The sequence below is a fragment of the Alligator mississippiensis genome, chromosome 1, assembly GCF_030867095.1.
Source record: "Alligator mississippiensis isolate rAllMis1 chromosome 1, rAllMis1, whole genome shotgun sequence".
Classification (NCBI taxonomy): Eukaryota; Metazoa; Chordata; order Crocodylia; family Alligatoridae; genus Alligator; species Alligator mississippiensis.
Window position 1 is genome coordinate 252,691,558 of NC_081824.1, and position 27,481 is coordinate 252,719,038.

Here is a 27,481-nt window from a genome sequence, read left to right on the forward strand (position 1 = left end):
GGGCTGTAACTCATAGTAATGGGGAAAAGTGTCAGGAACTATTTTCTGGTAAGGATACCTCTCAGACTGTGGCTTAGCCTTTCAGGGAAAGTGATGGCAGCTCCATCATGTGAGACACTGAAATTTAGGATGAATGTCCACTTGGCCACATTACTTATTATGCTCTGGACAAACTACAATAGATGAGTCATTTGGATTTTTCCAACTTCAGTTACCACAAGGACACCAGAGGACATAATACTTAGTCCATTTGGAGAAGTTCCCCTGAAAAATGTTTCCTCACAAAGGATCCTCCATCCCATATGCAGAGAGCTCTGGAGAAAATAATGCATTTCCATGCTACAAGGAGTAAGACACTGCACAGCTACAGGGTGCTGGCCTCTCATGCAAGCAGATCTCCTTTTTTGGGTCTGTTAAAACAGCAGCAGTAACACCTATGATGCTAGGAAGCAAAGCTGCGTAGGAAGGGCAAGAGTACCCACACCAAGGGAAGTGGAACAGCAAGTTAAAATAACTCAGAGATCCACAATCTTTCATGATCAAGAGAGGACATAATACTTAGCCCACTTGAAGATGTACCCCTGTGACCTGAGTACAAAAGATCATGGAAGAGAAAGAGGTAGAGAAAACGGGGGTGGGAGCAGTGCTGAGAAGGCAAACAAGTAATAAACCCATAGGGACAAAGGAGCCAAAAGAACTAATTTAGAAAATGGGATAAGAATCCATAGTCCCTGTTTGGACCATACTTAATAGAATCCAGTCTGTAGAGGATCTCCTATTCCACAACTTCCCATTTAAATTGGCTTTTAAAGCTTCACTGTTAAAGAACAGCTAATCTGTGGTCAGTGATGAAAGGTTGAAGAGTTCTCCACAGGCTTCTGTGTGTTTTTGGACTTGATGGCAGATTGATGTCTCCTTTCACATGGTGATTGCCCCTATGGCAACCTTGAGACATTTGTTATTTTCCAGGAGAGGTTAGAGATCATTAATCATGTGTCCAAGGTGTGTTATGAACTTTCTTTCACAATATCTGATAAAACTTGCTCATGAAAGTTTATGCACCTCTGACTCATTTAGTCTTTAAGGTGCATCTCTACCCTGCTTTCTGTCTGACTTGGTCTCAATGCCGCTAAGTACTTCTCTGATCAAATCAAAATATTACAGATCTCATCGTATACACACTTTTCATCCAACACAAGAAGCGGGGGGATAGGGGCAGGGAAGGAAGGGAAAGAAATGATACCACACTGCATTACACCACAAACACCTCTCCCCCCACCACCCACTCAGGTATTTGAAATACAACAATAGACTGGTGTCTACTATATATGACAGATTTTTATATTTTCCCTCCATCATTCCAGAATCGGAAAGATTTCAACCCTGCTAGAACCCAGTACTGCAAACTGTGCTCAAGACTCGGGGAAAGAACTTGGGTTCTTTCTGGTCTGTTACTTATGACTAATTCAAGGGTTATAACATTTCTGTCTGGCAGTCCAGTGTCAACTTAGCTTTGGAAAAGCCAGCCAGATTCGATTACATCCGGATGACCAGTGATACAATCATCAGCTGAGAACCAAAGGCAGGACTCCAACTGTTGCCAGAAAGCAATTAACTTTTCATGCCCAGATGCATCCTCGGAGATCAAAGTATAAATGCAAAGGACAACGGTGTGGAGTGAGGCTGGATGAGCTGTGGAACAGGCCTTTCTGGGAGGTAGGATTACATGGATGGTTGTGTTTCAGGACAAACTTACAGCAGTCATTCCAGGCATACCATTCACTTTTCACTAGTCATTCAGAAGACACGTGAGCAGCTCTTCTACTAATAGTTCAGGAACAACACAACACTCATTTGTGGCAAGGGCTAGAGTGAAACATTGCATTCCACTGAGGGGGAAAAAAATCTGTGACATCAATCACAGTCTTGGATGGTAAAGAATGAGAACACTCCCTTCCCCCAGGAATCTGCTGAGAAGTGGGAATGCAGTGGACTTCCAGGTATTCTCTCCCCCCCTACATAAGGGCTTCATTTTATGAATCAATCTCTAGTTCCAGGAGTCTCACAAAAGGGAAAATACTCCTTCAGGCTGCTGGTGAAGGGAGGTCTGTTTTTTCTACCCCAGGGCCATGCAGCTGGCAGCATGCAGGGGTTGTTCCAACCCCCAAGCTCCCATTTGGCCATCACCCCCCCACATTACTCAGGCTGCAGCAGGAGCTGGGGATTCTGAGCTTGCCTTCCCACCCCGCCCCAAGGGACAGGAGAGTAAAGTGCAGCACAGGCCCCAAGGCCAGAAGAGCCCACAGCCTAGGAGCTGAGAATGAGACCAGGGGGCCTCCACAGTATGTGGCCCCCAGCCTTTTAGAAGTTGCTCTATCCCTTCAGCCCTGTGCCCATGGAAAGCTTTAGGCCACAATTTTCCAGTTTCTCAGCTACCTCAAAGTACAAATAATTAGGGGGGAAAAAAAATCTGCCCTTTCTGTATATCCATTAAAGTTGAGGTAGGACTTTGACCCACTTGTTCATGTGATGTAATACATGGACCTCAGGCATAGCCTAAAGGGCACTGACAAATGTTCAGGCCCCCTGCTCTAACTCATGGCTACATAAAGACATTTGCCTGTTGGGTTGGGGGGGAAATCAAGCCTGCTTGCAGGAACCCAAGGAGCCACCCCTCTCCCCAGCCCCCAACCCCCAAGCTCCAGTACTGTCAGCAAGAATAGGAGGAGGAGTGGGGAAAGCAGCCAGCTGGGGTTTGCCTGGCTTGGGCTGGAGGAGACGGGGAGCCATGAGGTTGGGGGGCTCTGATCTACCTGCCTCCACTTCAGGTCACGCCAGGCAAACTCCAGCCCATAGCTCACTCCCCCTCCCCTCCTGCCCCAGGAGCACGGCTGAGCTAGGCTGGGCTGACCTGCATCAGCCCAGCCCCGATCATGCCATAAATTAGCCCTAGGGAACACAAGGTCCCAAAGGCGCTCTAAAATGGAGTAGCCTTAATCTGATCCCTTATTCAATGAGGCTTAATTTGTTACACAACTGGCCGCTTTAAAAGCACTCTGCAGCCGTGCATGTGTGTCACAGCACAGCTGTAGAGTGCTTTCAGAGAGCTGATCATGCAAAAAACAACTTCTGTCTGCACCCACAGTTTAAAAGGCCCAGAGAGATATGTAAGAGTCATTGTTGGTCTGCCTGCCAGCAGATAGGAGACATCATTGTTGTTCTTACCCGGTGACCCACGACTGAAAAGGCTGGTACCTGTCACAAACTCCTGCAAGACAGTTTTAGGCTGGACACAAGGAAAAACTTCTTTACTGTCTGAGTCCTCAAGGCCTGGAACAGACTCCCCCCAGACGTGGTGCAAGCACCTACTCTGGACACTTCCAAGAAACATTTGGGCCCTTATCTTCCTGGGATCCTTTGACCCTAGATAACTTCCTGCCCCTTGGGCAGGAGGCTGAACCTGAAAATCTTACAAGGTCCCTTCCAGCCCTAATGTCTATGAAATCTATGAAATCTTAGAAGTCGAGGTTGCAAGTGTTTTTGACACTCTGCCGAAAAATGTTGCCAACCCTGAACTAAACATTGATCCATTTTATAGCACATTATGTATCTAGCTATTGGTTTATGAGCACTCTGGCAAGGTGCCAGAGGACTGGAAAAGGGCCAACGTGGTCCCCATTTTCAAAAAAGGGAGGAAGGAGGACCCAGGAAATTATAGGCCTGTTAGTCTTACCTCAGTCCAGGGGAAGCTCTTGGAGAAAATTATCCAGGTGCACATCTGCGAGGGGCCAGCAGGATAGATTATGCTTACGGGCAACCAGCACGGGTTCATTAGAGGCAGGTCCTGTCAGACCAACCTGGTGGCCTTCTATGACCAGGTCACAAAATCCTTGGACAGAGGTGTCACAGTGGACATAGTCTTTCTGGACTTTAGGAAGGCCTTCGACACCATCTCTCACCCCATTCTCGTTAAAAAATTAGGCGACTGTGGTGTTGACATCTACACAGTCATATGGGTTGCAAACTGGCTGGAGGGCCGCACCCAGAGAGTGGTGGTGGACGGGTCATTTTCAACTTGGAGGGATGTGGGCAGTGGGGTCCCCCAGGGCTCGGTCCTCAGGCCCACAATGTTCAACATCTTCATCAGTGACTTAGACAAGTGGGTGAAAAGCACCTTGTTCAAATTTACAGATGACACTAAAAAGTGGGGAGAAGTGGGCACGCTAGAAGGGAGGGACAGGCTGCAATTGGATCTGGACAGGTTACAGGGGTGGGCGGATGAGAATAAGATGGGATTCAATACTGACAAGTGCCAGGTACTGCACCTAGGGAGGAAGAACCAGCAGCAGACCAACAGGCTGGGGAACTCCCTTCTCATCAGCACAGAGACAGAAAAGGATCTGAGAGTCATTGTAGACTCCAAGATGAACATGGGCCGCCAATGTGGGGACGCAGTCAGGAAGGCCAACCGCACCTTGTCATGCATCCACAGATGCATCATGAGCAGGTCCAAGGAGGTGATCCTCCCCCTCTATGCGACGTTGGTCAGGCCTCAGTTGGAGTACTGCGTCCAGTTCTGGGCGCCACACTTCAGGAGGGATGTGGACAACGTGGAGAGGGTCCAGAGGAGGGCCACTCGCATGATCAGGGGTCAGCAGGGCAGGCCCTACAAGGACAGGCTACAGGGCCTGAACCTGTTCAGCCTTCACAAGAGAAGGCTGGGAGGGGACCTGGTGGCCATCTATAAACTTGGCCAAGAGAGACCAGCAGGCTATGGGAGAGTCCGTTCCCCCAAGCACTACTGGCAGTAACAAGGAATAACAGCCATAAGTTGACTGATGGTAGATTCAGGCTAGATAACAGGAAGCACTACTTCACAGTTAGGGCGGCTAGGATCTGGAACCAACTTCCAAGGGAAGTGATGCTTGCTCCTACCCTGAAGGCCTTCAAAAGGAGGCTAGATAGACACCTTGCCAGGGTCATTTTTTCCTGCCCATGGCAGGGGGTCAGACTTGATGATCTACTTAGGTCTCTTCCAACCCTACCAACTATGAAACTATGTTTTACCCAACTCCTGAATTCTTTCCACACAGAAAGTGAGAATGATCCTCCTAGCAGTCAGCTTTTTTCTTCTTAGAATTCTCTCTCTGCTACCCCTGTAAATTTCTTACACCTCCTCCCACTGTTCTTTACTATGCTGTGCCTGGCTCCTGGTGATCAAACCTGAGGAAGGTCTTGCATTCGAAAGCTTGTTTAACTCTATTCCAACTACATAGTTGGTCCAGTTAGAGATACCATCCTAAGAAATTCTTGCCTTAGATAATTTCTGGACCATCATGGCTACAGCATCACTCTTATACTACTATAACCTCCATATTGGCACTAATGCATAGGTGATCAGTCCAGAACCCATATTAGTGCTAGTGAATACCCTGGAGCTCAAGACGGACCTGATTTGGTCTGAATTTCATTCCTCAAAGATAAGGTTAATGCCAAGCAGAGAACCAATGGCAGCAACGTCTGTTGCATCAGTCTGCTCCTAGCCTCCTGCCTATGCCCACAGTCCTGGTCAGCATGCACAGCTTACCAGTGGGGCTGCTCCAGCAGCTGCCCAGGTACTGCTCAGCTCTACCATCCCTCCTGCAGCTCCTTCTCCTCCTGCCCCAGCTGCACTGCTCAAGGTAGTACAGGGAAGCAATGGTGGCCATGGGGACATGTGCTGGGCAGCAGATGTCCAGCCAAGCAGAGAAGGAAGCTGCAGCCAGGCAGCTCCTGCCCCAGTTCACAGGATTTCAGCAGCAGCTGCTGGCCGTCTTCCACCTACTTGGGTGCCTGCTCATTGCACTGGGTGGACAGAGTGGGTAAAAGGCAGCCTGCAGCTGGAGTCCCTCACACTGGGGAAGGATCTTTCTGGCTGGAGCTTCCCCCCCTGCCTGGCTGGGCATCTGCTGCCCAGCCCGCACCCCCACAGCTTCCCCACACTACCTGCTGCCTGGAGCAGTACAGCAGGGACAAGAGGGGGAGGGGGAGCCACTGCAGGTAGGGGGACACAAGCAGTACAGACAGCTGCAGAGGTGGGTACACCACCCAAGCAAGCTCTGCTGCACGCATGCCCTCCTCACCTTCAGCTGACTCCTGGGACCTGGCCTGTGGGCAGCCCCTCAAACACACATGCACACCCCACTTTCTACCCCCCCTACAAACGCGCAATACACAAAAGTAAGACTATTTTGAGCTGTTATATATATATCCATATATACACTACTCAAAAGAAATCAGGACAAAAATATTTTTTAATTAAAATATAGTAGATGTTTGATTTTTAGTACAGTATACCATATTTTAAATCTATTTGTCAAAATGGTATCTTCTGAAATCTTTTGCGTGTGCAGCCATCGACAGCTCACCAAAACTTGTGGCCTGCCGGCAAAAATAATTGCCTATCCATGTTCTAGCCCTCAACATCACCATGCAGAGCTTCTCTCCAAAAAAGTTTCTCTGTGGTTTTCTGTACTCTCAGTACCTGTAGCAGACCCTTTTACACACAGCTTCTAACTATAAGACTGATGGCTTCAGTGTTGGAAACTAACTTCAGTGGCAGGTCTTTCCTGAAAACCATACTCCTTAGCATGGTCTTGGGTGTCATCTACCTGCTCCATCACTATTCAAAGGTACTGGCCTTGACCATCACTGGATTTTAGATCCTGACCTTCCAGGATATAGTTCCAAGGGGTATTCAAAGAATTTCAGCCTTCCATTACACAATTTACAAGTTTTTGCAGTGAAGGACAAACATGTAGAACATCTCAGGATGTGAAATTCCCTGAAGACAGAAAAGAATCATTGTACATTCCCATTTGAGGGACTAGTCCATGCAGGATGGCCATAGGTTGAAGCTCACAGATTTCAAATGTGCCATTTTGACAAGCCTTGTAGTACAAGGAAATCTGTAAGGGGAGGTGTGGAACAGGGAAAGAGGCAGAGTGACAAGTGGAATACACAGACAAGACACTGGAAATGGGTGTGGGGAGGGGCAAGGGGAAGAAAATAAGTAGTTCTGAAGTTTGGTTTGTTTGGGGTTTTCTAAAGAAATATTTCAAATTGAATCCACAACAAGAGCTAGTGGTTTGACATTCCATAGCTTCCTTCTCATAGCCATGCAAAAAGGGATCTGAAGGAGAATTGTGGCTATGCACAAGCATGAGGAAGCACAGAGCACAAACATAATTTAAAGGTTTTCATTAAGAAAATTCCCCATGTTGCTTGTGTCCACTGGGGAGAGCACCGAAGGACCCACCTGTGGCCCCTCCAGGTCAGTGATCTGCCACAGGGGGACCCCAGGTGCTCCCCCAGACCCAGGAGGCACTAGTTGCTGAGCTGGTGGGGCCCCCCAGTGGACCGGAAGCGTTTCTGGTCCACTTCTGGGTCTGCTGCTGAACATGCTGGGGAGTCCCCCACACTCCTGTGGGATGCTCCATGTGACCCAGCATTGCAGCATTTATGAGCCGCCTGGTACCTTGAGGTACATAGAAAAAACATTTCAAGGTGTGTCTATGTCCGAATCACCGAATCTTTCCAAAATCAATTCGCAGGGTTCCAATTCAATTCGGAGAAGTTAAAGGGTTGCCCGATTCGATTCGGATTTGGAGATTCGGCCACTGAATTGGGCCAAATCAAAATCAGGAACCAAAGCTTCACACAGCCCTACTAAATATAATTGCAACTCACAATTCTCATTTCGGCACTGGTAGGAAAAGAAAAGGAAGCACATGATCCAACTGCAGCAGCAGTGTCACAGAAACTGGTTTGAGTTAAAAAGGCTTTGTCTTTTGCTTTAAAAAATGCAAGAGGAATGAACGTTTTTAAATCCTTTATTAAGAAGAAAATATATCTCTATTCCAGCTGGTCAAGATCTCATAACATACAATTCAGAAAAGTGATAGGCAGTTTCTTTATTGTTAGGGTTTGGGGTTTGTTTGTTTTTTTATATATATATGTATCTCTCTCTATATATAAATAGCTCTCATCATTAAGGTTGTCCCTTGAAGTAGCCTGCAGAAATAACTTAATATTCTTCAATTCCCTGGAAAAATCAGTCACCTCGCAGCAAGTCACCTAGGAGAGTAAAATAAATAGATAAATAAAAAGCTTCGAGAGAGAAAAATCCTACAAGACAAGACATTATCAGTACTTGAATAAACTTCCAAATTAAAGGTTGCTCCAGTGACTGACTTCAGGGTTTCACTTTGGCAGCATTTCCAAGAACACAAAGTATTGCCTTCGTCACAAGCATGACTCTCAATAAAAGAATACATAGGAAGGAAAGCCATATTTAAAGCAGGACTATTGCTTTTACTAATCTTAAACCCTCTCAGCCCCATTTTCTACCTGCCTTCACATCCACCTCTGTTACAGGACAACTTTTTATTAAGGATCAAACCATGCTCTGGCCTTCTAGGATTGCTCGCAAAGGACACAAACTCCTGATGGCCTTTGACTACCAGAGACTATCCGAGGCCAACATCAGTCACTCTTGTGCAGAGATAGATACCTGCTTTCCCTTCCTCTTAAGGCAGCCAAATTTCACAGCCAATGAAATGTTAAGGCAGGACTGATCCTGTCTTGAGCAGATTGGGTTGAACTAGAAGTCTTCTCATAATCCCTTCTAGCCTCATTTTTCAGTTATTCTGTTTTGCTAGTTCAGGCCTACTAGTGACACTGACTGAGTTCTTAGGGTCAATGAAGAGACAGAGACCAAGCAGGAAGCACAGTTTTGAAATCTATACTCACCACACGCACAGTTCCATTATTCATCTTGCTTATACTTTAAATCCCAGTGCTCTCATGCATTCCTTATGGGCCTCAATAAGAGGCCCACAATTCTCCTCCCCTTTTTCAATGATGCTACAAAGCAAAGAGATTTCTCTGGTCAGCCAGCAATATAGTCACCATGTTAATACTCGTATATGCAAGACCAAAAATCTGTAACTTTTAGTGTAAACAGGACACAAGCATATCACAGAGTTTAGTGTGAGTCTACCCTTACCAACTTGGCTGGTTTTATACTTAAACATCCCTATTTGTTTGTTTTTTCAAGTTTCCCCCCTCCCCAAGTTTGTTTGCTGCCCTAGAAAAGCTACTCAGCTTCCTTCATGGAGAAATAACTGAAAACAAAGCAGCACCTAGAAAAAATCCTGACTGCCTCCTTTTGTTTCCATTGAAATTACGGCCACAGGAAGGCCTCAGTTAAGATGGATGCCACTTTCCAACAGCTTCTGTAAATGTAAAGCGCTAACTTTCTCTGCCAGGGGTAACCTCCCTAGAGAAGATGGCAGATAGTTGGGCTTTATTGTTAGTCTGTTTAGTAGAGCCCAAGACAAATGCACTGTTTTGCTAAATAGGAATCTATAAAACTATTTATTTAGAAGTGGGTCCAAAAGAAGGTAAACCCACACAGGCTGAAAGTTTTTGAAACCTTGTAATTTGAGAACTCCACTGCATAGATTACGTAGGCTAACCATACTCTATCTGCCAGGGACTTCCTCATCCCTCCACCCAACAAGCTATCTGGGCACCACCCTCTCTATTTTGGGGACATTCTGCAATTCCCCACAACTTTTCCTTCACAGCAGGTCCTCTCTGTTCCCCGTGGCCCTCTCCCATAGCCAGGAACCTATATGCCCCATTGCCATAATGCACCATGGTCCTCATCTGCACTTGGCTCCCTACCAGTTCTTCATTTTCCCACTCCATCTTGAGTCTGGATTTCTACTTTTCTTATCACAAACATTCACATGTTCTCTTGTGAATTCTACTTTGTCTCTACCACCAAATCCACGCTTTATCTGGCACATACTTCTTCACACTATCACTCTTTTCCAGCTTCCTCACACTGCTCCTCTCTGGGTCTCTCATGCATCACTGTGGATATTCCACCCCCCCTCCCCAAATGCCAAACTTGGTTGCTCTTGCTTCCCCTTCTACACTCACTAATTCCTCTTCTACACCCCTCCTACACACACTTCCTATAAAGATTGTCTTACTCCTATTATGGTCTGGGCTACAGAAAACACCTTCATACAGCAGTGAAGCTGCTGCCTCCAACAGATATAGCCTTCAGGTACTTGAAGGCTGCTATCAAATCTCCCCTCAGTCTTGGGATACAGTATATTCTTAAGCAATAGGTTTTATATCTGTTCAATTAAGTATCCTTTATTATCCCCTCTTAATGATATATTAGTTGGTTTAATATAAATGCCTAACCTTTATTTCAAATCCTACTAAGAGCTTGTCCTTAAGGATATCAAGCAAGCAGTACTGAGTGCCACAAACAACTATCTGTTGCATAAAACAGCTTAATTTTAAAATGCCTAATCTTTCCAGAGAAGGCATCTGCTCTTTCCTCACAAGGAAGCATTTCCTTTTCAGGAACTTCTGTACAAAATTTTGTACTGCCTTAAAAAAAAAGGAAGAAGTGTCTGAACCTCAGATTGTACACCTTTCAATCACAGGAGCTCATGTATTAAGTCAGGGTGTTGCTTGCTGCTTTACACTATTACTAGAAGGATTCAGAGCTGTTGCACAAAATCTTGCACAGAGTACTGTTTTTAAGAAATAAAGCCAATTTATTTATTTTTAGAATGGTTACTGCAGATATTATCTCCATCTATGAAAGCACCTACCAAGTTTTTGTGATTTAAAAACCACATTTCATTTAAATACACAAAAAAGTTTCTCTATTTTTTTGCTCTGTGCAAAATCCAAAGACAACAGAAGACCTTGACAATTCAGGAAGTATAGTGAAATGTGATATTAAAATAAATGAAGAAAGAAAAGAAAAATATTAGGAAACCAACCATAAAAAATGGGTTCATATGAATAATACAAACAAGCAAAAATACAAAACAATTAAGCGCATAAAGGTAATTGCAGAAAAAAACCCTGCAATTTTCCTTTTGTCCATATATCATTCTGCCCAATCAAAAAACTTCCTGTTCTTGAGCATTTGCAGTTTCACATGACTCCTAGTATCTTATTGCAGAAGTGTTGCAACCCCAATATCTGGCTGTGCAGAAACACTCAGCGAAATTTAAATGCAGCAATATTTGGAAAGGGAACAAAGTATGCTAAGGGGTAATTAATGAATAATTACAAGATGGATTTCAGGAAAAGGCCATGAGGTCTCAGACCCTGAATTATTACTCTCTCAAGGGAAGCAAAACAATGCGAAGCACAAAAAAAAAAAAAAAGAGACAGGAGAATATACTACAGGGGCCAATAATCCTGTACCAGCTGAGAAGACAGATTAGATGCAAACTAAGGGTTTTTCCTTTCATTACTTATACTGGTGGTTCTCAACCTTTCCAGCCTCAAGGCACCCTTGGTAGTTAGGCGAGTGGGGAGCCCCCCCGCCCCATGCTGCCCCCCCCCCCGCGCACCAGGCGTCCCGCGCCGCCTTGGTCTCCGGGCAGGCGCAGCAAGGCTTCAGCGGCTTCTTCTCGGCGGGCTGCGAGCCCTGCCCGTCGCACGTGGCCGCCACCAGGCTCGACATAGCCGCGGTCCCTGCGTGCACCACTTGGGGGTGGGGAAAAACGGCGAGGTGAGCGCTGCCGGCACGGCACGGCACGGCCCGCGCGCACTTCCTACGCCTTCCGCTTCCAGGGGGCCTAGCACAGCCGCTGCGCATGCGCCACCCAAGCGGCCCTTCCCCTTCCGGGATGACCCTTTCTGCGCCTGCGTGGTCCGCCCAGGGCATGCCGGGAAATGTAGGTCTCCACCGCCCCACACAGCTTCCAACCTCACCGCAGGCCTCGGCATCACAGTGCCGATGCACTCAGCCCCGCCCCCCATGACGTAGCTTTGCCCCTTAACCCACGCGCCTTGCCTGCCTCTTGCCGGGCCTGGGACTTCTCCTGGAGTCTGTTGCATGATGATGAGCCACCCTTACCAGCCTGCTCCCGGGGCCTCGCCACCTGCCTCGCAGCCTCCTTCCTACACCTGGCTGACCCACCTGCGCAGCCCAAGCTCATCCTGCAGCCACCCCCCTAATTAGAGTTGCCAACCCTGGAGTCTCCAGGAATTAGATATGAAGCTCCAGGAGACTGGTGAGAGTTGCTAAGGAGGTAAATGCTAGGGCATTCATTAAAATAAATATTAAACATTGAATTTGCTGTATGTAGTAGGCCAGTGGGATTTTAAAAGGAAATGGGAACATGCATTTACCTTCCTGATGTGAAGTCATCCATGTCATTACATCTTGTGATGAAACCTCCTGGAATAGATTTGGAGAGAGTGGGCATTCTTACCACTAATTTGATCCAGACCCCAGCATGTGGGCAAAGAGGAGGGACCCTGATGTATATTATACCCCCACTCCCATTACAGACCTCTCAAGGGAAGAGGGGAGTACATGTGGGCTCCAAAACCCATACAGCCCCCTCCACCTAGGCATCCACTTCACCTCTGTGTGGGTTTAGGGGTCTTCATGTCTGGGGTCACTGTCCTCTCACTCTTCACTGTTCCTGTTCCCTAAGTTAGGGGGTCCTAAATTCTACAGATCTTCATGCACCAATCCTGCAGTCCCAATGCTAGCATCGGCTTACAGTAGATTCTTGCAAGGTTTAAAAAAAAAAAAGATGTGTATTTAAGGAACTGTGTGGGATATAAACTACAGCTAGTACTGTTGCTATTTGTCTTACTATGGCCAACGCTTGCACATGTGACGAGCAAGCTGCATGGTGAGTGGCTAGCTTGCACTTTCTGCTTGCAGCCTCCTCTTGGTTTATACCTGAGCACTGTATTTCCAGCATGCCAGAGTCCTAATCTTGCACTGCAAATGAAGGGAGTCTCAATCTTGTAACAGCAATGTTAGTCTGACACAGACAACCAAGTCTTTAAATGCACAAGTCAGACAAAGGAATGATAAGAAGACAGGGATGCAGAGAGGTGAAGTTACTTGCTCCAGAGTCACATGGCAAATCAGGGACAGGACTGGAAAAACAACCTTGTTTACTAATGCCCAGGGCACATCCCTCTCTAGTACTGAACCATGCTTTCTTTGGATTACAGTTCTCCTTTTCTCCTTGCGCATTTGCAAGACACTTGATATAGTCTTCATGTTTGGAGTCACTATCCTTTCACTCTTCACCATTCCCACAATAGCATAGGTTTTGGAGAGAAGCTAGGAAAATTCTGTGGTCTCTGTTTACAGGCTCTGAGACCAGACAAACACCTCATCTGACCCAGGATTGAAGTCCTAGGCTCTGACCCACATCCAAACAGGTACAGCACCATCATTTACACACATCACCGTTCCAAGCTGCATTGCTGCTCTTTCACCAGTAGGGCATTTGGGAGTACACCCTATATAGAAGAGAGGAAAGGTGGGGGGGTTGCGTTCTACGTCAAAGAGCACTTCACATCATTAGCTTCAGGTTAGAAGAGGGTTGGGCAGAGACACTATGAGTCGAACTACAAGGGGGGCATGGTGAAAGGGACCTTACGGTGGGTGTCTACTATAGACCACCCAAGCAGGGGGAAGAGCTAGACTAGGACTTCTCCAGTCAGCTTATGGAGGCAGTTAGGTCAAGGGATGTTATTGTCATGGGTGACCTAAACTACCCAGACATTTGCTGGGAGGAGCAGACAGCCAGGTCTGACCACTCGTGTAGGTTCCTGGCTGTATTATAGGACCTTCACCTTATCCAGGAAGTGCACAGCCCCACTAGGGGTAATGCCTTGCTGGACCTGGTCCTGGTCACGGGGGATGACCTGGTGAGGGGACTGCAGGTCCTTGACCACCTGGGCAACAGCGATCATCACCTGCTGGATTTCATTATCCAACACAGGGTGTCTAGGGCTCACACCAAGGCTAAAGCCCTTGGCTTCAGAAGGGCCAACTTCAGTGAGTTTAGGAGACTAGTGGGGGGAGGCACTAAGGGCCCAGAAGGTAGAAGAGATGGGAGTCCACGAGGGATGCTTGTATCTTAAGGGGGCGATCCTCCAGGCCCAAAGGATAACAGTTCCTGAGCGAAGCAGGCAGGGTAAGAGTGCTCAGAAACCCCCTTGGCTCAGCAAGGACATTCAGCAATGCCTGAGGACTAAAAGGCATTGCTGTACAACCAGTGGAAGGGAGGAACTATCACCAAGGAGGAGTACTCCTCCTCAGCCTGGGAGTGTATGAGGGCTATTAGGAAGTCCAAGGTAGAGATGGAGGTCAGGCTAGTGTCCAGGATCAAGGACAACAAAAAGTCCTTTTTCAAGTACATTGGGAGCAAAAAGAGGGCACCAGGCAATGTAGGGCCCCTGCAAGACACAAACGGTAATCTGGTGGCCACGTCAGACAAGAAAGCTGATATTTTTAACAGTTTCTTTGCCTCTGTTTTCCTGAACAGGGACCAGGATATCCCACCTACCAGAGGTAGGGACAATCTTGGGGATAGCTCTATCAAGCCTTCAGTCAGTGCAGATGTAGTTAGGGTTCTTCTGGAAGGGCTAGACATTTTTAAATCTCCAGGTCCAGATGCCCTCCACCCAAGGGTGTTGAGGGAGCTGGCAGGGGTCATCGCGGAGCCCTTGGCCCAGCTGTATGAGCATTCGTGGTCATCTGGCCAGGTGCCGGGGGATTGGAAACTGGCTAATGTAGTCCCTATTTTTAAGAATGGGAGTAAGGAGGACCCAAGTAATTATAGGCCTGCAAGCCTCACCTCAGTGCTGGGGAAGATCTTGGAGAGAATCATCGAGGAGCACATCTGTGGGGGGCCTGCAGGGGAGATCATGCTCCGGGGCAATCAGTATGGGTTCACCAAAGGCAGGTCCTGCCTGACCAACCTGATTGCCTTTTACGACCAAGTAACTAAATCCTTGGATGATGGTGTCGCTGTGGACATAGTCTTTCTAGACTTTAAGAAGGCCTTTGACACTGTCTCTCACCCCATCCTCATCAATAAATTAAGTGACTGCGGCATTGATGTCTGCACAGTTGGATGGGTAAAAAATTGGCTGATGGGGTGTACCCAGAGAGTAATGGTGGACGGGTTGTACTCAACCTTGCAAGATGTAAGCAGTGGGGTCCCTCAGGGCTTGGTTCTCAGGCCCGCACTGTTTAACATCTTCATCAGTGACTTGGACGAGGGGGTGGAAAGCACGCTGTCCAAGTTTGCTGATGACACTAAGATGTGGGACGAGGTGGACACACTTGAAGGGAGAGAGAGGCTGTAACTAGATTTAGACAGACTACAAAAGTGGGCAGATGAGAATAGGATGGGGTTCAACGTAGACAAATGCAGGGTGCTGTACCTGGGGAGAAGGAATCCACAGCATACATACAGGCTGGGGAGTTCCCTTCTTGAAAGCACAGAGGCGGAAAGGGATCTTGGAGTCATTATTGACTCCAAGATGAACATGAGCCGCCAATGCCAGACCGCAGCCAGCAAGGCCAGCCATACCTTGTCATGCATCCAAAGATGCATCTCAAGCCGGTCCAGAGAGGTGATACTCCCCCTCTATGCAACTTTGGTCAGGCCGCAGTTGGAGTACTGCGTCCAGTATTGGGCACCGCACTTCAAAAGGGATGTGGCCAGCCTGGAGAGGGTTCAGAGGAGGGCCACCCACTTGGTGAGAGGGCAGCAGGACAGGCCCTACAAGGAGAAACTGAGGGACCTGAACCTATTCAGCAAGAGGAGGCTGAGGGGGGACCTGGTGGCTGCCTACAAGCTCATCACGGGAGATCAACAGCAAATAGGCAGAGCCCTTTTCTCCCCAGCACCACCTGGGGTAACAAGGAATAGTGGTAATAAGCTGATGGAGAACAGGTTTAGGTTAGAGATCAGAAGGCAATATTTTACAGTTAGGGTGGCCGCAATCTGGAACCAACTTCCCAGGGAAGTGGTCCTCGCCCCTACCTTGGGCAAATTCAAGAGGAGGTTGGATGATCACCTGTCTGGGGTCTTGTGAACCCAGCATTCATTCCTGCCTGTGGCAGGGGGTCAGGTTAGATGATCTGTTCAGGTCCCTCCTGACCCTAGCTACTATGAAACATTGGACCCCTGCTAAACCAGATGGGACAACTGACAACCAATGCCCAGGAAAAAGTCAACTTGCTAAATGGGTACTTTGCATCTTTTTCACCAATCCCATGGGATGCCCCTGCCCACTGTGGGTCAGGGATGCCCAGGTGAGGGAGATTCCTTACCCTCCATCAATGCTGACCTCGTGAAGGAACACCTTGAGAGGCTGAATACCTTCAAGTCAGCCAGCCCTGATAGTCTACACCCCAGGGTACTCAAGGAGCTGGCAAGCATCATAGCTTGGCCCCTGACATGGATCTTAGAGAACTCCTGGTGCTCTGGTGAAGTGCCCGAAGATTGGAAGAAGGCCAATGTGTTGCCTATCTTCAAGAAAGGGAGGAAAGTGGATCCAGCAAACTACAGGGCCATCAGCCTGACCTCCATCCCGGGGAAGATCCTAGAAAAGATTATTAAAGAGGCCATTCTTAACAGACTGGCTGATGGCAACATCCTGAGGGATAGCTAGCACGGGTTTGTTGCAGGTAGGTCTTGCTTGACCAATCTCATTTACTTTTATGACCAGGTGACCTATCACCTGGACAAGGGAGAAGAGATTGATGTCATATATCTTGATGTTAAAAAAGCTTTCGATCTGGTATCCCATGATCACCTCTTGGCAAAACTGGCTAACTCCGGCCTTGACCCCACCACAATCCGCTGGCTGGGGAATTGGCTCCGTGGTCAGACCCAGAGGGTGTTGGTTGACAGAAGTCAATTGTGGTGCGCTGTGACCAGTGGGGTCCCTCAAGCCTCTGTCCTAGGGTCTATACTATTTAACATTTTCATTAATGTTGTAGACATTGGAGTCAGAAGCAGACTGGCCAAGTTCGCTGACAGCACCAAACTCTGGGGTAAAGCACTCACACCTGAGGACAAGAGGGTGATCCAGGCAGACCTTGACAGGCTCAGAAAATTGGTGGATGAGAACCTGATGGTGTTTAACACCAAAAAATGCAAGGTTCTCCATCTTGGGAGGAAAAACCTGCAGCATGCTTATAGGCTCAGCAGCGCTACACTGGCCAGCACTTCTGACAAAAGGAACTTGGGGGTCGTGATTGACCACAAGATGAATATGAGCCTGCAATGTGATGCTGCAGCTAGTAACGTGAGCAAAATGCTGGCTTGCATCCATAGATGCTTCTCAAGCAAATCCCAGGACGTCATTCTCCTGTTGTACTCGGCCTTGGTGAGGCCGCAGCTGGAGTACTGCATCCAGTTTTGGGCTCCACACTTCAAAAAGGACGTGGAGAAGCTTGAGAGGGTTCAGAGGAGAGCCACGCACATGATCAGAGGTCAGGAAAACAGACCTTATGATGAGAGTCTGAGAGCCATGGGACTCTTCAGCCTGGAAAAACACAGGCTCAGGGGGGTCCTGGTGGCTACCTTTAAGTTTATCAGGGGCGCTCACCAGGATCTGGGGGAATGTCTGTTCACCACAGCTCCCCAAGGGATGACAAGGTTGAACAGTCACAAACTCCTCCATGATCATTTCAGGCAGGACGTAAGGAAGAACTTCTTTACTGTCTGAGCCCCCAAGGTTTGGAGTAAACTGCTGCCAGAGGTGGTTCAAGGACCCGCTTTGAATGCCTTCAAGAGACAATTGGATGTTTATCTTGCTGGGATCCTATGATCCCTGCTGGCTTCCTGCCACTGGGGTAGGGGGGCTGGACTTGATCTTCCAAGGTCCCTTCCAGCCCTAATCAAAGATTCATAGACAAGGCCTCTTGATAAGTTGGTTGATCTTCAAGATAGTCCTTAATGGGCTTCAGTGGTATCATCTTCAACAGTAATAACTCTATTCAGGAGCTCTTGAAAGTTCTTCTTCCACAGCATCTTTATGATGGAACCATCTTTAAAACGAGTGTTGTTCCATCTTTGGATCTCAGAGCAACAAGTCCCTGTGTGTTTGGGAAGATAACTTCAGTTGTTCGGAAAACAAGCCTCTCATAATACATCAATGCTGCAAAAACAGTGTTTGTATTAACAGCAGGTTCCATAGCCTACTAAAAAAATTAAGAAAAATATAAGCAAAGTGTGGAATCAGAAAAAATATATGCCTTAAACTTTGATTATTTTAGTTATAAGATGACATAACCTCTTTGTGTAGAATTGCTGGCTCGGTACAGTAGAACAGATAAGGGCAAGTGTTTGTTCTTTGTAACTCTTCTGCAAATGCTTTGCTCACCGCGGCCTTGAAGGTAGAAAAAAAAAAAGTATGTACAAAGTAGATTTCCAGGTGCAAGAAGGAGGTTTGTGAACTAACCCTATCTCCCCCATAATTCCCATCCTGATAACAGCAAAGAAATAATGAAGTAATATTATAGCCGCTTTTCATGCTAATTTCACTATATGATCACGTGAGTTGTAAGCGACTGTTAAAAAGTATATAAGCCTCCTGATTTTGCTCTTGGGGGGGGACCCCTTCCAAGTGCTTGGGAAATCCATGTCACTTTGGAACTCCCCCTACAGCTGTAGTTTCTTTTGAATAAAAGCTTCTGCTGACCTGACCCAAAAGTACTCTGTGTGTGTTTCCACGACAATTCCTGGTGCCGTGACTCGGATCCAGAACACAGGCTGAGGAAGGAGGACCGCAGGCTACCCCCCCCCCGAACCCTGAGGCGCCAAACTTGAGAGGTAAGAGACCTAATTCAAAATCTCTATTGGGGTTTTGGAGGAGGACTGCCTGTAGGCTCCCAACTTGGCCATGGTAACTGGATCTGAACCTTGTTAAAACAGGTCAGTCTGAACCTTACTGCCGGCTAAAATTTTCTGTCTGGTAAAGGATCCCATTTTGTGTCTGGTAACGTACGTTTTAGGGAGAAACTGTTTGAGGCACCTTCATCCAACAGCACATCGGGCTTGTAGTTAATTAACTAAGGCGGTGTGGGGTAGGAGGTCTGGCTGACTGAATAAATGTGCATGTGTATGTGTATTTAGAAATATGAGCCACTGACCAGGACTGAGACTACGGTTGGGCTCAGCCGCCCGAATTCTGCCTGACAGGGCAGTTTTGAAAGCAAGGGGGCCCAACTGGAACCTCGTGACCCAGTGGACAGGGCTTATTGAATGAATGTGTGTGTGTATTTAGAAATATGAGCCACTGACCAGGACTGAGACTACGGTTGGGTTCAGCCGCCCCAATTCTGCCTGACAGGGCAGTTTTGAAAGCAAGGGGACCCAACTGGAACCTCGTGACCCAGTGGACAGGGCGTCTGAGTGATTTTGTCTTTTCCAAACCCCTCGTCCCAGTAGCTTCTGCCGAAAGCAGGAGTGAAAGGATCCCTCTAGTGTTTCCCTCCCCATTTCCATTTTATGAGCCGGTGTCGGGTCAGAAGCCTTTTGTCTGGGCAGTGAAAAACTGCGGGGCAAGGCACTGAGCGGCCCGGACATCCTAAATAAGCCTCTCCTACGTCTCCCTGTGTGACTGAAAATGGGAACAAGTCAGTCTAAACAGGTTCCTGTCCCCCCTAAGGGGACTCCGGCGTACTTTATGTACACACACTATTCTCCCGAGACTTGCAAGTACCTGGATAAGTGGAACTGGTATACTAGGGATGATCCTGTGAAACATTTTCCACAGGAAGGAACATTTGATCAGGATAAAATAGTGCACTTGAGAGGGGCGTTAGAGTCCCGTGGATCCAAAACACCACAAAACCAGTGGGACGCGTTCTTTTATTGGTATGATGAAATGTCCAAAAGGCGGACAGAATCTCAAACTAGGAGCCTAAAAGACTCTCAAGAAAAATTAAAACAGCAGTTAAAAGCTGTTCGGGAGAAATTGGCTGCTCCCCCAAATTACACGCTGGCCACCGCTCCAATGTATCCAGCATTGCCCGGGGCGCCCCCACCACCGGAGCCAGCAGAGGATATCCTTGACCTTTGTTCGAACCCCGCTCTCCTGGGACTCCCACATCAGCAACAACCGGTTCAACATCAGGCTGCAGCCCAGGCTAGTGACCCATTAGCTGAAGCTCCTTCAGTAAATCCATCCACGGAGCTTAATAGTCTGGACTCATCCACCATATCTGCCACTCAATCATCACCAGTGTGGCAATTTACTCCTGGGTCACAACCCACCACAGGTGTATTTAGAAGAATGGGAATAGGCATGGAAAGTTCTCCCATCAATCTGAGATCCCAAACTGCACAAGTTTACCCCCTAAGACAAATGCCAGGCATTGGCACCGATGGACAAAATATAGTAACTGTGCACGCACCCTGGACTCCAGGTGATCTCTACAATTTAACTCAGAAGTTCCCAAAAATCAGGGAAGACCCAGAAAAATTTCAGGAAGAATTGCAGACTGTTATAAATTGTTATAATCCAACATGGGCTGACATTAATCAGCTCATGCGATCCATTTTGCCCAAGGAGACTATGCTACGTCTGTACGCTGCCTGTACTTGGCCAGATCAAAACCCAGGGATTGGCCAAGACTTTATTGACAAGAGAAATGCTTTGGTTCAGGCAGTTCTCACAATTTGCCCAAAAAAGGCAGACTGGACCAAAATAAATACCTGTAAACAAAACAAAAACACCCCAGTGACTATTTAGAACGCCTCAAACAGGCATTTGAACGATACTCAGGAATGGATAACCCAGTCGGAAATGCTAAACAAGCAATAGTGGCAGCATTCGTCCAGGGACTTAACCCTAAAATTGCTGAGAAAATTCAAACAGTAATTATTGGCTGGAAAACTAAAGATTTGACCGAAGTCCTTGCTGCGGCTAACCATTTTCATAACAAATTGGAACGGTCTAAAGACAGTGCCGAGTTTAAGTTAATGGCCTTACAGATTTCTCAGTTGCAGGGTCCAGGTAGAGGAAGGGGACGAGGACGGGGAAGGGGAGGCCCGGGTAGATTCAGGGGAAGAGATAGATCCTTGAGCCCACAAAACCCAGGCTATGGGAACCAATGTCATTATTGCAAGCAAGAAGGACATTGGAAATCAGAATGCCCCAACCGCCCCGGCCAAGGACCCAGACCCCAGCCCCCACCTCCACTTCCTGTCAATTTTCCCAGTGTTGAATAGGACAGCCTGAGGGACAGTGACATCATTGCTCCTTTGCTTGCTACTGACCAATCTGGTCCGTTTGTTGAATGCCTTATTTCTGGTAAACCTGTCTCCTGTCTTGTCAACACCAGAGCGTCCCGCTCCACGCTAAAGGCTGCTGAGTTTCCTTTTCTACCTTATTCTCCTGAAACTGTAAATGCTGTCGGTATAGGCGGACAACCTATCCCACATCCCGTCTCTGAACCTGTCTCCATCTCTATTGGCCCTTTGTCTGAAAATCATGCCTTTCTTCTTAGCCCCTGTGCACCTGTCAACCTTCTTAGTAAGGACTTGCTGTGTAAACTGGGATGCGTGATTTATTGTAGCCCAGATGGTGTTTACCTTGAGGTACCGGAACATAGGGAAACCAAGCTTGTGGCTTTGCTAACCCAGGAGTACTCTGATCCTGACACTTCCTACTTGCAAGAGGAACTGTTGGCACGAGTACCTCCACAGCTGTGGTCCACCCATGCGAATGAAGTGGGGCACATGCTGAGTGCTGAACCAGTGCGTATCATCCTGAACCCTGCCAAGCCACTTCCTCGTGTCCCACAGTACCCCATCTCAAAGGAAGCTGAGGAAGGGATCAAGCCTGTCGTTTCCTCACTCCTTGAGCAAGGGATTATTGTCCCAATACGCTCGCCTTGCAACACACCTATCCTACCTGTCAAAAAACCTGGTAAAGATACGTATCGCTTTGTGCAAGATCTTCGAGCTGTAAATGCCGCTGTGTTACCCGCTTTCCCCGTGGTCCCTAACCCTGCCACTATTCTTTCCTGTATCCCTTCAGATGCTACATATTTCACAGTAGTGGATCTTTGTTCTGCTTTTTTCTCTATCCCCGTTCATAAGGATAGCCAGTATCTGTTTGCATTTACTTATCAGGGATTTCAATATACCTGGACAAGACTCCCTCAGGGATATACAGAGTCCCCAACCCTGTTTTCCCAGATCCTAAAAAAAGATTTGGATCCTATCACGTTCAAAGGGGGGTCCACCCTTGTTCAGTACGTTGATGATCTATTGTTAGCCTCACCCACTTTAGAGGCCTGTGAGCAAGATACTTTGACACTCCTCACAGCTTTAGCTCAGAAAGGCCACAAGGCCTCAAAATCTAAATTGCAGCTCTGCAAGTCTAAGGTACATTATTTAGGGCATGATATCTCAGCAGGAGAACAACACCTTTCCCCTAGTAGAGTTGAAGCTATCCTCAACATTCCCAAACCTATGACTAGAAAACAGATGAGGGGATTCTTAGGTGCAACGGGTTATTGTAGACAGTGGATCCTGGGTTATGCTGCTTTCGCAAAACCCTTGCAAGCATTCACTCATGATACCACCCCGGAACCCCTCCCTTGGACTCCTGAAGCTGAACAAGCATTTGTGGTCCTTAAGCAAGCCCTCACTCTTGCTCCTGCTCTTGGACTTCCTAATTATAAGAAACCCTTTACCTTGTTTTGTCATGAACGGGAAGGAATCGCTTTAGGAGTACTCACTCAGCTGCATGGTGAAAAGCATCGCCCAATTGCATATTACAGCTCTGCCCTTGATCCCGTAGCTGCGGGACTTCCTCCTTGCCTCCGTTCAGTTGCAGCTGCTGCCTTGTTGGTTGAAAAGGCAGATTCTCTAGTTTTGGGACACTCTTTAACCGTTGCAGTTCCACATGCTGTGATGGCCCTTCTGCTCAAGGGCAAAACTCAGCACATTTCCAATTCCCGTCTTACTAAATATGAGAAACTTCTACTGTCAGCTGCAAATGTAACCTTAAATCGCTGTTCAATTCTGAATCCTGCATCACTTCTGCCTATTGCCTCTGATGGTGAGCCTCATGATTGCCTGTCTATCACAACTCAATTGTTAACCCCTCGAACTGACCTCAAGGACATTCCTATCCCGAACTCTGACCTTGTTTTGTTTGTTGATGGTTCCTGTCTTAGAAATGATGCAGGCAAATTAGTTGCGGGATATGCAGTATGCACTCAGTATGCTGTTTTGGAAGCCTATTCTTTACCCCAAGCTCATTCTGCTCAAGTTGCTGAACTCATTGCTTTAACACGTGCTTGCATTCTTGCAAAAAATCAAACCACAACCATTTATACTGACTCTAAGTATGCTTTTGGTGTTGTTCATGATTTTGGACAAATCTGGAAACAAAGAGGGTTCCTCACTTCATCAGGGACCCAAATCAGTCATGGTTGTTATGTAAAAGCGCTCTTAGAAGCTGTTCAATTGCCTCTTGCTATTGCTATTGTCAAATGTAAAGCTCATGAGAAACCCTTTGATGATGTCACACGAGGAAATGATCTGGCAGACCGTTCTGCCAGAAATGCGGCCCTTTCTGGCCCACAGGCTCCTAACTCTGTTTTTGTTTGTTTTTCAGCAGACCAGTCTCCTTTGGCTAGCCTTTCAAGTCTGGCCCTTCTTCAAAATCAGGCCCCAAAAAAGGAAATAAATGACTGGCTGCGTGCAGGATGTTCACTGCACCCCGACTCTCTCTGGCGCTCCCCGGACGGCCGCCTGGTGGCGCCTAGAGAGCTTTTGCCACATCTTGCTCGTTTAACCCACTCTGTGGCCCATACGAGCAAAGGAGGAATGATTGCTACAGTACAAAGAAATTGGTTTGCCCCAAATTTTCCTTCCATGGCACAACAGTACTGTAGCTCCTGTCCCATCTGCTTAGCTCACAACATTGGGCAACGGGTAAAAACGACACCCACAGCCCATCCCCCTCCATGGGGACCGTTTGTAAATCTGCAAATTGATTTTTTGCAGCTACCTAAGTGCTGTTCTTATGAATACATTCTTGTTATTATTGATGTGTTCTCTGGATGGGTGGAAGCCTACCCATGCGTACGTGCTGATTCCATCACTGTAGCAAAGAAATTGCTCAAAGAATTCATCCCTAGATTTGGATTGCCTCTCACAATAGATAGTGACCGTGGCACCCATTTCACAGGACAGATAGTAAAAAACATCTGCCAAGCACTCAACATACAGCAACCCCTACACTGTAGTTATCATCCACAGTCAAGTGGTGCTGTAGAACGTAAAAACTCTGATTTAAAAACGCGCATTTCGAAGATTTGTGCTGAAACAGGCCTCAAATGGCCTGATGCACTGCCCATTGCTCTTATGCACATTAGAAACACTGTTAACAGAAAACATGGCCTAACCCCTTATGAAATACTCATGGCACGACCCATGAGGATGCCAGCTACACCACCTGTTGCCCCTCACCAAACAGACCTACAATTAACTGATGAAACTGTACTAAATTATTGCAAGGCATTAATGAAGTATGCCAGGTCTGTTCATTCACAGGTCCAAGAAGCCTTACCTCAACCACCGGATGTTCCCTGTCACAACCTCGAACCAGGGGATTGGATCTACGTAAAGGTCTATCAACGGAAAAACGCACTTCAACCCAGATGGAAAGAACCTTTCCAGGTACTTCTGACCACTAATTCTGCTGTTCGTTGCCAAGGTCACCAAACATGGACTCACGCCTCGCACTGCAAGAAGGTATCACCTCCATTGGATCCCGAAGCAGCTGTATTCCAACCAAGGTTGGGATCTTTCCCTGAGGCCAAGGACAAAGACCCTCAGGACCTCACTCAGGCAAGTGAGGAGCATCAGGGTGCAAGTGCTAGTAACCTCTCCCCTGCACCCAACACCTCAGCCCAGCCGGATTCATCAGTTGAAGAACGAAGATATCATCTTCGGCCTCGAAGAAAGTGAATGCTCCCATTCGGAAGATCACCACCTCGATCAAGACCAAGAGCCGACATTATCAGTCCTTTAGGTAACTTGAGCCCAGAGGACGAAGAAAGACTTTGGCTGCCATCCTGGGTTTGGCTGGTAGTGTTCTTTTTCTTACTGGTGCTGGTTATGTTTGTTGTTAAGATTCTTTGTCCCTCCTGTATCTAAAAATGGCACTGATATCCTTATATATCACACTTGGGTATCTCAGTATCACCCAAGGGGGGTGGGAGAAAAATTTGTATTTGCAGATCTCCCATGCGGTGGCTCAAGCTGGAAATAAAAGTGACTGCTGGATATGCTCTCACAGCCCAGCACACCTACACCAAGGAATCCCAATGATCGGAGTACCAATATCCCTCCAGCAATGGGGAACAATAAACGGCGGCTTCGTTAGACACTACTCGTTAGCTGCCCATCGGTCCGCTCCTAAAGAATGGAGGGCCGCCCCTGCTAACTGGATAATCTCCCCAAGAGTAGAGGCGCCTTTCTGTTACAGATCCAACAACACCAGAGCTTATAATAAAGCCACACCTGTAGGACACTACCCTCATTGCCTAACTACTCTAGATTATAGCCCTAGTAGCACCAGTGGAATCCTGTTGGGTAACGTACCCTCTCTCAATTGTACAGGATTCATGGTCTACAACTTTTCTAAGGAACCTCATGTTGCTCTCATTGCAAACAGATCAGAATTTTACATTCACTCCAATTTTACTTCTTGTAATATATCTCGGTCCAGCAGGATAACAGCTGAACGTGGACCGTCCTATACGATGCATATCAATCGAAAGTGCCGGATAGGGCACAACAACTGTCGAGATTTGAGTACCTTTTCTGCCCCAGGCCTATACTGGCTCTGCGGAAACAGGGCTCATAAAATCTTGCCCTGGAATTGGGTGGGGGCATGCACTCTTGGACGTGTTATCCCTGGTTTCGAAATGCATAGTGCAATATATCTGGAACAAGTAAAAAATTTCAACCATCACATGAAAAGGGCGGTTAACCCCTTAGCTACCAGAAACACAGGGTTCCATCGATTTGTGAGAACCTTCATACCGTGGCTTGGAGTAAGAGAATTGGAACTAGCCATAATTAACATTTCAGCCACAATGGAAGCTATGGGAAATGCCACTGCGGATGCAATTCAGGCTCTGCAAAAAGAGATCTCCCAGATCTCACAAGTAACTATACAACACCGCATAGCCCTAGATTACCTATTGGTATCCCAGGGAGGAGTATGTGCCTTAGTAAACTCCACCTGTTGTGTCTATGTCAATCAGGACATGCGAATCGAAACTAACATTCGCAAAATCCGAAATCAGTTAAGGGTCCTACATCAAGCGGCCTCAGAAAATACTGACTGGGGTCTAGAAGAAATGTGGTCTTGGCTAACCTCCTGGCTCCCAGATTTCGGGGCCCTTGGCAAGAAAATCCTGTATGGAATATTGTTTGTCTTGATAGTTCTGATAATGTTCTATGTCTTAATACAACTGATCCTCTGCTGCGTGAAAGCCAGCAGGGGAAGCTTTAGCAAGGCAAGAAAACCCACAGCAGAGTCTAGAATAATGGTGTTACAAAAGTGTGAGCAGATTGAAAGAAAACATGAAAGGCTGCATGATGAAATAGAGGGGCTCATGAGAATGGAAATTTAAGGCTAAAGTGAGACTAAATAGTCTCAAAGGGGGGGGGCTGTGGAATCAGAAAAAATATATGCCTTAAACTTTGATTATTTTAGTTATAAGATGACATAACCGCTTTGTGTAGAATTGCTGGCTCGGTACAGTAGAACAGATAAGGGCAAGTGTTTGTTCTTTGTAACTCTTCTGCAAATGCTTCGCTCACCGCGGCCTTGAAGGTAGAAAAAAAAAAGTATGTACAAAGTAGATTTCCAGGTGCAAGAAGGAGGTTTGTGAACTAACCCTATCTCCCCCATAATTCCCATCCTGATAACAGCAAAGAAATAATGAAGTAATATTATAGCCGTTTTTCATGCTAATTTCACTATATGATCACGTGAGTTGTAAGCGACTGTTAAAAAGTATATAAGCCTCCTGATTTTGCTCTTGGGGGGGGACCCCTTCCAAGTGCTTGGGAAATCCATGTCACTTTGGAACTCCCCCTACAGCTGTAGTTTCTTTTGAATAAAAGCTTCTGCTGACCTGACCCAAAAGTACTCTGTGTGTGTTTCCACGACAAAAGTAAGATGCAAGTAATTTTATCTCAATTCTATGAACTATCTGCAGCTGACAGTCTAAATGGCAAGTTCTGGCAGCCAAAGGACCATTGTGTGGATAGCTACCCCACTGGCCCAAAGTGTAACATGCACATTCCAGTATAGCATGCCAAGAAACAGTAGGATTGTATTTAGAAGGACATTATAACTCAGTTATAATGCTCCAGTGCTACCATGGCTGCTGCCAAGGTATTTGTTGTTAATGTTTGGCAAACAGGCTGCCATAGGCCTCAGCCAGCTCTCTAAAGAGCTGTCAGATAAATGGAAAAGAATCTCTTCCTCAAAATCCAGAGCTAGTGCAGCCAGAGCAAAAGTAATCTTACCTTCCAAAAAACATTGATGCGAATGGTGTTCATTCCTT

The 27,481-nt window shown here is 47.0% G+C and overlaps 2 protein-coding genes across 8 annotated transcripts; one reads left to right on the plus strand and one right to left on the minus strand.

The window, feature by feature from the left end:
• Positions 1–7,853: 7,853 nt before the first annotated feature.
• On the minus strand, positions 7,854–11,691 carry LOC102566899 (cytochrome c oxidase copper chaperone). Its single transcript, XM_019476570.2, has 3 exons — positions 11,439–11,691; positions 8,791–8,904; positions 7,854–8,115 (listed from the first exon to the last, which is right to left on the minus strand). The coding sequence occupies exons 1-2, from the start codon at positions 11,684–11,686 to the stop codon at positions 8,820–8,822; spliced, it is 333 nt and encodes a 110-aa protein (XP_019332115.2). The 5' UTR covers positions 11,687–11,691; the 3' UTR covers positions 7,854–8,115; positions 8,791–8,819.
• Positions 11,692–11,847: 156 nt separating this feature from the next.
• On the plus strand, positions 11,848–27,050 carry LOC132247697 (syncytin-A-like). 7 transcript variants are annotated; one of them, XM_059720491.1, is made up of 4 exons: positions 11,848–12,122; positions 13,211–13,281; positions 18,560–18,701; positions 24,431–27,050. In XM_059720491.1, exon 4 carries the CDS (start codon positions 25,055–25,057, stop codon positions 26,537–26,539), a length of 1,485 nt encoding a protein of 494 aa, XP_059576474.1. In that variant the 5' UTR covers positions 11,848–12,122; positions 13,211–13,281; positions 18,560–18,701; positions 24,431–25,054; the 3' UTR covers positions 26,540–27,050. The 7 variants fall into 7 exon arrangements, with proteins under 7 accessions (XP_059576474.1, XP_059576473.1, XP_059576478.1 ...); XM_059720490.1 differs by having other exon boundaries at positions 24,447–27,050; XM_059720495.1 differs by having other exon boundaries at positions 11,848–12,104; positions 24,447–27,050.
• Positions 27,051–27,481: the final 431 nt, after the last annotated feature.

Bases quoted from the DNA above. Each gene is read 5' to 3' on its own strand.
- LOC102566899 (XM_019476570.2), bottom strand. From the start codon at position 11,686: ATGCGCAGCGGCTGTGCTAGGCCCCCTGGAAGCGGAAGGCGTAGGAAG. The intron at 8,905-11,438 runs GTGCGCGGGGGG...TTTGCTTTGTAG, and splicing joins AAGGCGGCGCGGGACGCCTG to CATCATTGAAAAAGGGGAGG.
- LOC132247697 (XM_059720491.1), top strand. From the start codon at position 25,055: ATGGCACTGATATCCTTATATATCACACTTGGGTATCTCAGTATCACC.